Genomic DNA, 11,608 nt, shown 5'->3' on the forward strand with positions numbered 1-11,608 from the left:
ACAAGGATCATCTTCATCTACTTCGATAGTTATCTTTTTCTTTGACTTTTCATTCTTCATTTCATTCTTTCGTGTTGAAGCTGAATTATTTTCCATTTTTTTTAAACGACAATCACGTGTGCTTTATGATATTTAATAATTCTATTATATATTTTGAATTCCTTTTTAAAAGCTGTTCAGCACTCCTGTCATTAAAAAATTTTTTTTCGTTGCTTTTCGCTTGTTTAAATTTTTGCTATATATACAATGAGAATAATTAAATTAGCATCTTTATTAACATGAAACCGATCATATAAAGCGGTACAAAAAAATTTTTTTTTAAATAGCATACAATACGCAACGCATAATTAATCACAGCTAACATAAGGCCATTTATCTTCTATGTCTGTGATGCTGAAATATTTCCAACATTTTTGGATCAAATAAATCTGAATCGCTTCAAATGATGCGTACACTATACAGTAGTAGCGTATATCATTTTTATAGGAAGAGAATAATACAAATTGTATATGTATGATATACAAACACTTATAAGAACAAGCGCTATAGTGACTAATGCGTAAATCGCATAAATCAAGCATAGAGTTAACATCAAGCTGCTTCCCGGCGAACACATTGTGGTAAACAAATAAAATCTCTAATGAGATTTATTTTAACTTTCAATATTATACGCCGAGCGGTATATAAATATAATATATACGCGCATATAAACGATTTCTATATAAAAATATCATCCATACATGTCGATATTATCCACTAAGATTGAGAACACACGCTTTTATCATTTCTTGTATAGAAGTGTTAGATATTTCAATCTATCTATAGTAAAATATATAAAATGCATATTTTCAAATATTCAGTCGTAAGCAATACGACTTTTGATAGAATCTATAAAAATAGTTCTTAGACTCTAAAAATAGAGTCTGAGGATACTAAAAAATGCAAATTTTCAATATTATTTAATGATATAATCCAGAAAAAATTGTATTTAACAACAATTAATATCTTATCAATCTGACGATTTCTCTAGAAGAAATCACAGTTCATTGCAATTCATTTGTAGAAAAAATATGTACATCGCTGAACACAATTATGAATACAATTATCAGAAGTCAACAAGTGGAGAATAATTTTCAATGAAATTATTGAATCATGTTAAGATCATGTAAGTTAAAAATATAATTTATTATTATCCACTTGATACTTCCATTAATAAAAGGCACTATTCAGGTCCCCAATATTAATTAATTAATCGAGATCAGGATTGAATAATCCTTGCATCCTTCCAATTTCTTACTTTTTCTTTTTCTACTCTTTTAGAACATATCTCGTATGCAATATATAAAGGTAAAATTTCTTAAAATAAAAATGCTTATGTTACAATTTTGATAAATATATCAAGAATGATATTGATAAATGATTAATTCTCAAAAGAGAAACGAAAAATATGTGAACAACATTGTGTAATTATATCTTCGGAATATATATGTATATCTATATATACAGATCTCGTTACTAATTAATGTTTAACGTTTTTCTATTTTTCGATTTGAAATCGTAATGTTATGGGGGAAGAAGCGTGACACCCTGTTTGTATGCTGCAAAATAGTGAACTAAAGAATGAAAAAAATGTTTATCGATAGGACCAGCCTATTCTCAGAATAAATAATTCTGTAAACATTTGTGTGACAGGCATGATTATATCCTACATTATATGCGAGCGCAAACAATTATCTCAACGACGAGAGATAAGGTTGACAAGTCATGCGCTGTACTGGCTGATAGAGTCTTCTTTGTACCGGACTAGCGGTAACATTATCGTTTGATCCGAAATTATAAGAATTGGGATCTCTAGATAAATCAGCGATGCCTGTTTCTGCAGGACGATTCTCTTGGAGCGGAGAATCTCCGTTGCCGACCTGAGACTGCGCGGCAGCTTCGTTCCTCTTGCGGAATTTTGTCGAGTACTTGTAAAAGTCCGACATTTCGAAAGGCTTTGTCACTTCTCTATATGGTTGATATTTTCCTGGCTGCACAACCGTGCAATTTTGCGGTGAGCCTAACGGTCGTATCACATTATCGCAGACGTCCATGGATGGCTTTGATTCGGCCGGTATTTCCAATACTTTCGACCTAGTCATGGGCTGATCATAACGAGGATGAGATTGTTGTACTGAGTGCTGCCGCTCCTCAGGATTATCTCGCTTGTGACGATTCGCAGGGCTTATTGGCAGTGACGGACCGCCCGTCATCTGATTATCTCTTACGTTTTCATTAGTGGCAGTTTTAATACGAGCAAGCGGTGGACTCGATTGATAATGCACATTTTTTCGTGCGGCGATCAGATTGTGATCCAAGCCTGCACTCACTCCTGCATCCAACGATGTTTCGTACCACTCTTTCTGACGACTTTTACGATTGTTATTGATGTATTCCGTCGCATCCTTACCATCGTGCGAATCATGCGAATGACTCGAGTTCCAGGTCTCTACGCTTCCCAATGACTGTGTACGCAGCAGCATCTTGTTGTTCGTTGGCATTTGTTGCTCGGATAATGGCAGCAGATGAACGGAGTGATGCTGATGGGATGACGCAGTGACGTTGCTGCTCGACGAGCTTTTAGTACACGCAACAGCAACCGTGCGATAACGCGATTGCGTGTCAAGATTTGCCTCACTGACACTATTGTGTTGAGCATTTCGACGTCTACGATCTAAACTGCCGAATCTGTCAGGTTCGTCTGTGCTCACCCAGTGAATATCATCATGATGGCGCACCCAATAACCGGATGGCAATGGAGCCTCGATCGATGTACTGCCACCACTGTGCCGCGAAATGTTTTTAACGCAGGATGATAATGACGAGTCACGATCTCGCCTCTGTAAAATTTGCTGAGATTGCGCGTTGTTCTTATAGTAGGTCTGGTAATCAATGGGCAAATAATGAGATGAGCGAAAATCTCTGTCGTAGGTTCCCTGTCCGCTTCGCCGTAAGATATCCGCATTATCGAGGTGCTTGTATTCAAAGGAACCTGAATACTGTAATCTGTGAGTATGATGCTGCACTTGATCCTGCAATTGTTGTTGCTTCTGCATATGCTGAAATTTAAGGTAGCGCATTTGACGTTCGTCTTCGGTATATGTGTTCGGCACGTAAGGTCGATACATTCTCTCGGTATCCTGATAATGACCTCGAGATCCGCCGCTTCCATGGGAATACGTACGCGCGCGATACTGATCGGGTAAAATGTAGACATTGTGATTATCATTGTGATCGTGTTCCACGATCTTAATGTTCGATTGTTCAACAGGGCTTATGCCGGGATATGTGCCACTGTGATAATGATGATTGCTAACACTCGGTATGGTTAATTGCTCCTCGTATCCATGTCCGCTGTAAGTATTCGATTTGTCCTCAGGTGCCAAGGGACTCAAACTAATACCAGGTTCATGAAGAATACTTCTTCCAACAGATTTCGGACTTATTATCTCATTTCCTGTATACAAATTATATGTTATAGATTGAAACGTTATTTTGTAAAATTATAAGAATTGTAATAATTTTTCTCTAACACACACATGCATATATATATATAATACCTGTACTATCTAAAGGTGGTCGTGGCTTCTTTGTCCTATGCTTTACATTAATATGTGAATGTGGTTGCGTATTATAATTTCCTGTATTCACTGGCAATTGAGTTGGACGCTGTGTTTTACCACGAGTCTGCCTGATAAAGTTCAGTTGCGTCTCCAACTCTTGTAGTCTTCGCTGACTTTGCTGATAAGCGAGTCTGTGCTTGCGTCGTGTAGCCTTACTTTCCATAGGATCGTTAATAATACCCAACGCAGCTTCCACAATTCCAAGCTGTATTTGTTTTTCCAACTCCAATTCAGATTCCTCCTACATACCGTAAATAGAGGATATAACTCCAATCTAACATATTTACATCGATTTTTGTACCATTACATTTAAAACAAAATCTTACAACATCAGATGTCTTCAACTTGAGAATCAATTTTTGTGGATGTATAAAGGAAGTGCCCACTTTTCTACGAAAAGTTGGTGGACTTTCACCAGGCTCCAGAGGTATTTCCGGTGGTAAAACTCCGGTTAATTCCGCCTCTTCTATGCACAGGTTTTTCAACTCATTATTTTTTTGAGCAAGCTTCTCTTGTAAGGCTTCTCTGCGCTGACGTAGCCATTGCAGTCTTGCAGATAATGGATCATCTGCCAAGGCTCCTGGCACATTTTCGTTTCCTGCCATCACTAGGCAAATATAAAAGAATGATTTCAGTATGACGCAATTAATTATAAAAGTATTAAATGTTATATTATGTATTGTTGATTGTATTTACCCATATTATTGGATAAGGTATTAGCAAATGGGTCAGCTGTAATCTTTACGATTGTCCTAGTTAATGCATCTTGATGACAGCATATCTTAAACTACGATATCATTTAAGTATTGTTTATTGTTTCATATCAACGATACTGGAAGTAAGTCCTTAATTTTCAAACATTCTTTCTTTGTAGATAAACTGCACACAATCAGTAGTGAATAAAGTAAAATCTCTAATAAAAAGTTCTGATAATTAAAGACGTTCTGTAACATCGAAAAGTTTTTTTTTTTAATAAACAATATTTTTGAAAGTTCTCTAGTTTATATAGTTACATGACATAAAAATACCTAGATTTTTATGTGTTTTATTATTTTTATATAACTGTCCTAATTTTTTTCTTAATAAACTTATAAATCGCTTTACGTGTCTTTAAAATTTTCTTCAGCTTCTAAGCAAAGTCCACTAAGGCAAAGTCTTTATCCTATTCGTTTCTGTGATAACGCTTTAGGTTAAACGTTATAAAAATGTGTAGATTACTTTATCAATTTACAAGTACTTTATCAATTTCAGCCAATTGATTGCAAAATCAGATGCCGCTTATATATAACAGCGGATTCAGATAACTGTTTCATTCGTAATCTTAGAGACCGTATGTCATAACGTTTCAGTATTCAAAGCGAGTTGAATCGACGCTAAGAATAATCATGATTTTTACCATCGATTCCTCGCAGAAGAAATGCGTCGTATGCCTATCAGAAAGACGTAAACACAAGACTTTAATATCTAGCTCACAAACAGCAGTGTCGTTAACGCGTGAAGAAAAACCGAGGAGAAACATCGACTCTGGCCGACTCCGATTCCGGACTTGAGTCACGCACTTTTTATTAAGAACGTATTCGTATCTATTCTACTCGAATCTACTCTAAGCTACGCCAGTGTTCGTAGTACGCACGCTATTGACTTTCCCACCAGCTGCACTACGATGGAAGGAATCCCACTCCTTTTCATCTAGAACGGATTGTTGATTGTTGATGCATAACTGATGCGAAGCGTGTATGTACACCGAGCAGGTGTGTTCGAAAAACGTTGGACTTAAGTTTAAACGTCCAGTTCGATCACTTGCCGCGCAATGAAGATTCCAGCAAATGAGAATGGATTGAAATGAATTGAAATGGATTCAGATTTTCATAAATATTGATTCACGAATATTAAAATGAAATTTTCAATTTTGAATGCATTTTTATTCATTTATAGGAATTGGAGCATATCTCTATGCTTTTTAATCTAAAAATAATATTAGTTTTTTCTGTGCACACAAATACAATTGTGAATACTGCTCAATTTAAAATTTTGAATAGGAAATGCAATTTTTTCAATCCAATTGCATCTAATTGAATCCAATTGAATCTAATTAAATCCCAAAAAAGTATTTGCTATTTAAAATACGCATTCGGATAGAAAAAAATTCCAATCCATTTTAATCCATTCTCGTTTACTGGATTGAACGGTTCGGCATTTATATGAGTAAATTAAGTGTTGCGTACGTATGAATGAGAAATTAGTATATGAGATTAGTAATAAGAAATATGTAAGTTAAAAACAGATAACATAATTGTTTACGCAACGTTAGATCAATAGATAAAAATTTAATTTTGATTTTTTTTTTTTGTGAAATGATCATGACGCAGGAGAATATCTAGATGTGCAACACGCGCGCGATGCGAACCACGAGCGTGCTGAAGTTGGCGCGCGTACATTTGGCGGCGACTAGGGCGCGTACACACCAGTACACCAGTATACAATAGTAGTACACACCGGTCTGCGTGCAAGGCGAATGACTTTTAAAAAAACGCATGAAAGAGAGGGAGAAAAGGGAAGAAGAGAGAAAGAGAAAGAAGGGGAAACGCCACGGACGGAACGAAGGAGTCAACGTTCGGATAACGTCGTCGTCGGGTTCGTCGGCGTGGAGGATGACGACGACGGTGTCGCGGGTGCACGAACCCGCCCTGAGCGGAATCAACGGAATCGACGATGTGCGCGATTGATCGATGTCGTGGCCGCGATGCGCGCCGAGGCCGTGCCGTCAGCCACCGCCGTGCGACATGCGAGAGCCGAGACCGCTGAGACGTCGTTAGTCAAACCGTCGATTGACCGAGCGAATAGAAGAGCGTGCGTATTCCGGGGAACTGGACTGAACGGGGCTGAACGGGACAACGCACACCTTCTCTCGAGCCGCGAGCGAGCGTGAGCGAGCGCAAAGGGCGGATAGAGACGATAGAGTGGAATACACTATACAGTGAGTGAGAGAGAGGGGTAAGAAGAGAGAGAAGGAACGAGTAAAAGCGAATTGAATTCCTGCGCTCGACGGTAACGTACGGTGCCGGAATTGCAGCCCAACTATATACGATAGTCTGTTTCTCTTTGCAACGGTGGGTATTTGAGAGAGATAGACTGAAGGCGGGGAGCAACGACAAAGAAAGAACGAGAAAGAAAGAAAGAGTGAGAGGAAACAATTGGGAGGGAGTACGTTTCGATAGAGTGAGTTTAAGAGCAGCGACGAAGAGGAATCTAGAGTAGATACCATTGGGTACGACCGAGGAACCTGGAGGGATCGAAGGATTGAGTACAGGCGTGCACGGAAAGCCGAGGGACCGTTCCACGATGGACGAGTGCATGTTGAACGACTTGTTGGAGTGCTCGGTATGCCTGGAACGACTCGACACGTCTAGCAAGGTACTGCCGTGTCAGCACACGTTTTGCAAGAAGTGCCTGGAGGAGATCGTCAGTACCCATCGCGAGCTACGTTGCCCAGAATGCCGTGTCCTCGTGGATGCCAAGGTGGACGATCTGCCGCCAAACGTGTTGCTGATGCGTATCCTCGAGGGGATGCGCAACGCCGCGCCGAAAAATCAGGCCAAGTCCGTACTACCGTTGTCGAGGTCCTCGGGTGGCACTGCCGTGCCCCAACGGCTGTTTGGTGGTCACCAGGTTGCTCCGGCTCCTATTGTCACCGGCAATCTCGCACCTGCCATCGCCTCCGAGCCGGCAGTACGACATTCCAATGCTGCCGCCAAGCAGGTGCATCTACATAATCAAGCGTACGGAAGAGCGATCTACGATTATGTCTCCAAAGTACCAGGGTGAGCATTAGATGTTTGTTTTAGAAGTTGTGCAATCACGTTTTATTTGTATATTTTCTTATCTTGCTGTGTAAATATTATTGTTTATTCTTGTAGCGATTTGAGTTTCAAGAAGGGTGATATAGTCATTCTTCGGAAGAAGATTGACAACAATTGGTATTTCGGGGAATGTGGCAATAATCATGGTGTCTTTCCTTTGTCTTACGTTCAGGTATAATCCAGGCATCTTGAAATATCGACTAGTTTGAATAATGTAAATTTAAATTAATCATAATTTCCTTTATCACAATTTTCAGGTGATGACGCCTTTGACACCGCATGTACCTCAATGTAAAGCGCTATATGATTTTAGGATGACAAATGATGATGAGGATGGTTGTTTAACTTTTAACAAGGTAGTTTCACATATCACTTTCATAATCATTTACCATTAATGTGTCAATGACATGTTTATATGTACAAAATAAATGTATTCCTCAGGGAGAAGTTATCAGCGTTATCCGAAGAGTAGACGAAAATTGGGCAGAAGGTAAACTTTTGGACAGAATTGGTATCTTTCCGCTGGCTTTTGTCGAGCTAAACAGCGTTGCTAGAGCTTTAATGAAACTCTCGACCAAGTAAGTAAAACGATTGATTAATATAATTGCCATGTTTTTTTAAGTAAACATGTATTAATTAATGTTTTAATCAGTGTACAACCGGGACCGTCGAGGGTAGCCCCGCCAACTCCGACGAACGAAGAAACCACGCCGTTAATACCAACCGATCATTCGCGTAATGTGCAAACAACGAGTCAATCTCGACCGCAATTGGTGCAGGTATACATTTCTGATCAAGCATTTGGATGCTTTCTAGCAAGAAATAAGTATAAGATACAGTCATGAATCATTGTTATTCTTATTTATTAATGTTAAATAGAAATAAAGAGAGATTTATTATACGCTATATTTGTAACTCTTTCTAGAAAGCACTCTTTACTAGTTCAACATAAGGTGTGTTTTGTAAGACATGTGTTTTGATGTTATATTGCACAGAACGCTGCATTACAGGTGTCTGATTCTGTCTCAAACGTATCGTCTGGTGGCAGCTCCACAACCACTACTCCAAACACTCCCAACAGTTCGACTACGTCCAGCAGTTCCAGTACTGCTCCGAGTAGTCCTGGTAGTCCTGCAACGTCACCGCCGGCGGTCGGCAACAGACATAATGTTAAACGTCATAGTTTCACTGCCGTCAATACAGGTCACCATGCACATCCCCATCATAGACATAGCGCTGAAATACTTAGTCCTCCGGTAGACAGTGCCCCTAATAACGCCAATAATAGTGGAGGCAATGAGTCATTTTCCTCCTTACAAGTAAGGGAACTTTATTTATGTTTTTCTAACAATTTCTGTATGGATAGCTACATATATGATCATAAGTCTCTCTTGTTTTTTTATATTTTGACATTTTTTAAATACTAAATTTGAATTTTCTTTTATTAGACGAGCGGTAGTTGTACGGATCATAATCTTCGTCATAGACGAAGTGGTAGCAGCGATCTTGTTCTTGCTCAGGCGTCACAAAGTATATCTACTGGCCAGACTACTACTAGCGCATCCACTGCGACGCATCTGCCAGCGGCATATGTAGCATTGTATCCATACAAGCCCCAGAAAGCGGATGAGCTTGAATTACGAAAGGGTGGGATTTACATGGTAACGGAACGCTGTCAAGACGGATGGTTCAAAGGAACGTCTAATCGTACTCAGAAGTGCGGAGTTTTTCCTGGAAATTACGTTGCACCTGCCAAGTAAGCATTTGCGTTCTAATCTTTGTCTCGTGGGTTAGTCTGGTCATTTCTAAGTTACAGTTTCCGGTATATTTGCAGCAGATGTCAACGCGGGCTGTGCCGCGGATCTCCAAATTCACCGAGTCAACATCAAGGTTCGCCACTATCAAACGCCCCATCGAATACTGAGTCACGTTTGGCGGTAACGTACACAAAGAGCAAGGGTCCCGCGCCACAACCGTACAATCCTCGTACACTGCCGCCGCCTGAATTACCACCGCGTGCCATCAGCCCATCCACGACGACAACTGTATCTTCGTCCTGGCACGGCGCCGCTCAGTCTAATCAGGGACCGAATCAAGAAACTAGTCCGCCCCGACACAACGATCAAAATGCCGCTGCTCCACTTGGACGCAGTCACAGCGCGGTGATGACGGCAAATATTCGTATGTATTTGAAATAAATCGCATTAGATTATGCTTTTCATTGATGCTACAATTATACAACATTTCTTTTCAGCTTCCCCTGGTAAACAAATCACCGTGTCGTCGTTACAACCGGCAACTGGCATCAATAACGCTAATAATGGCTGCAGTAGCATTACCATCTCCGCTTCTTCCTCTTCTACAGGCGATATGAACAGAAGCCCGAACAATACTCTGCGTGTAGCGAGCGGTATCGCACCGTCGAATGCCGCCGCGACAGCATCCAGAACCACAGAAAAGGTATCATTCCTGTGATAAATGTTTGTACATATTGCGATAATATAATTGCTCACATATACTTATTACAGACGAAAGAAAAGAAGGATAAATGCGTTTCATTGATGCGCCGCTTGACTAATATTAAGAAATCTAAATCGCCTCCACCTGCTACGTACTCAATGGATAATCCTGTATTCGACGACGGTAATTCCGTCAATCCGATGCACGTTCGGTGAGTAGACGATTAATTCAGATTATCGCGAACTTATGAATACGTATATGTGTACATACAATCTGTATTATAAACCAAAAGTTGAGAACGATGATTTATAATTTGCACGTTCTGATAATTGATTTTGTTTGACATGTACTCCATCTAATCCTTCTAATTTTCGTATACACATACATGCATTTATTGTGTACACTGCGAATACCGTGTTCTCAGATTGTCAAGCAATTTGTATGCGCGCGTATGAATGTTTGTCGAAGTTTAAATAAAAGCGCTATTTTTTTCTTTTTTGCTAAGATCGTTGCATGATCGTTGCGTCAATAATTATGCACACGTATAGAGTAAATAGATAAGTGGCTGATCACTTAGGTAGCCACTCACGAAAAATGTAAATGTTTAAACGTTATCATGCTTTGTGCGGCATGACACAAACTGCACGCCTTGAAATGTTTCTCTAATATTGTGTTGGGACGGGATGGGTGGGACGAATTGACAATCGCAGATCCGGGTCTTGCCCAAGTCAGTTGCTACAGGTGGTACCCACACAGGAATTAAATGCTTCAAACAGCCCACACCGCTTATGTCCGGGCTCTGTTCAAGGGCACGTCACATCCTCACAGAGACTGAAATACAAGGAGAGACCCTCCTTACCAGTGTCAGTAATGCAGAGGTTAGTCGTTTGTAATCCTAAATATGAACCGGTGACTCGAAATTCATGGAACTCTTCTGCCATAAATTATAATTATTCATTAAGTATGAAAAGAACAATCATCGTTTTTCGATGACATTAGAAAAGCTGCGATATTGTTTAGATAATATTTTTATTTTTACAACAATTAATAACACAATTGTGTAACTTTAATGAAAGTACAAAATATTATTTCTACTGATAAAAGTATCCTATATAAAATTAATATCTTCATATTTTAAGCGATCACATTTTTTAATTTTTACGAAGACATGCCTACGTGTAAGTTAATATACATATTTGAGAATTTTATATAAGTACTTATCGTTTCCTTGATTGTTTTTTCTTTATATTAGTATTTATATTTTATTAGATAGAACTGCTTAATTTCAAGGTAAGCTTAGAAAAATCTAGATTACATTTATACAATCTATTTTACGTTAGCTGCATAATTAATGTTTATAGTCGTTTTTCTTATATCACAGAATTGTAGCACGCTCTTTTGCACAAGGTAAATTTTATTTTATATAGTTAGAGAAACATTGTGATTGCAGATAATTTGCATGTTTGGAAAAAAATCCCAATGTGATAACTGTGATAAATCCATTAAATGTTTGTTATATAGTTCTTTGCTGATAATTTTGTGTACAAAATGATGTATAATTTATATATAGTTTATTTATGCTTGTGTGATGCTGAATCGTTTAATTTTTAAAAATTTTATATATTA

General features: G+C 38.8%; 3 protein-coding genes across 7 annotated transcripts in view; 1 reads left to right on the forward strand and 2 right to left on the reverse strand.

Moving 5' to 3' along the window:
- The window catches only part of LOC108688557 (cytochrome c oxidase subunit 6B-like), a 539-nt gene extending 443 nt beyond the window's left edge, over positions 1 to 96 (reverse strand). Inside the window, exon 1 of the mRNA XM_018194858.1 lies at positions 5 to 96. Coding sequence (XP_018050347.1) covers positions 5 to 96 — 92 coding nt within the window. The remainder of the gene's footprint in view (positions 1 to 4) is intronic.
- Positions 97 to 1,572: 1,476 nt separating this feature from the next.
- On the reverse strand, positions 1,573 to 4,585 carry LOC108688580. The gene is made up of 4 exons (XM_018194890.1): positions 4,359 to 4,585; positions 3,989 to 4,269; positions 3,600 to 3,903; positions 1,573 to 3,496 (listed from the first exon to the last, which is right to left on the reverse strand). Exons 1-4 carry the CDS (start codon positions 4,360 to 4,362, stop codon positions 1,731 to 1,733), a joined length of 2,355 nt encoding a protein of 784 aa, XP_018050379.1. The 5' UTR covers positions 4,363 to 4,585; the 3' UTR covers positions 1,573 to 1,730.
- A 1,658-nt stretch (positions 4,586 to 6,243) lies between these two features.
- Positions 6,244 to 11,608, forward strand: part of LOC108688565 (SH3 domain-containing RING finger protein 3) — a 6,624-nt gene continuing 1,259 nt past the window's right edge. The window contains exons 1-11 of one of the 5 annotated variants that reach the window (XM_018194867.1): positions 6,244 to 7,483; positions 7,580 to 7,694; positions 7,780 to 7,878; positions 7,964 to 8,100; positions 8,175 to 8,301; positions 8,518 to 8,841; positions 8,971 to 9,278; positions 9,339 to 9,703; positions 9,777 to 9,982; positions 10,051 to 10,193; positions 10,693 to 10,860. In XM_018194867.1, the coding sequence (XP_018050356.1) occupies positions 7,005 to 7,483; positions 7,580 to 7,694; positions 7,780 to 7,878; positions 7,964 to 8,100; positions 8,175 to 8,301; positions 8,518 to 8,841; positions 8,971 to 9,278; positions 9,339 to 9,703; positions 9,777 to 9,982; positions 10,051 to 10,193; positions 10,693 to 10,860 (2,471 nt within the window). In that variant the 5' untranslated portion in view covers positions 6,244 to 7,004. The remainder of the gene's footprint in view (positions 7,484 to 7,579; positions 7,695 to 7,779; positions 7,879 to 7,963; positions 8,101 to 8,174; positions 8,302 to 8,517; positions 8,842 to 8,970; positions 9,279 to 9,338; positions 9,704 to 9,776; positions 9,983 to 10,050; positions 10,194 to 10,692; positions 10,861 to 11,608) is intronic. The other 4 variants (XM_018194869.1, XM_018194870.1, XM_018194868.1 and 1 more) reach the window with 4 other exon arrangements.

Source organism: Atta colombica, unplaced genomic scaffold, assembly GCF_001594045.1.
Source record: "Atta colombica isolate Treedump-2 unplaced genomic scaffold, Acol1.0 scaffold236, whole genome shotgun sequence".
Classification (NCBI taxonomy): Eukaryota; Metazoa; Arthropoda; class Insecta; order Hymenoptera; family Formicidae; genus Atta; species Atta colombica.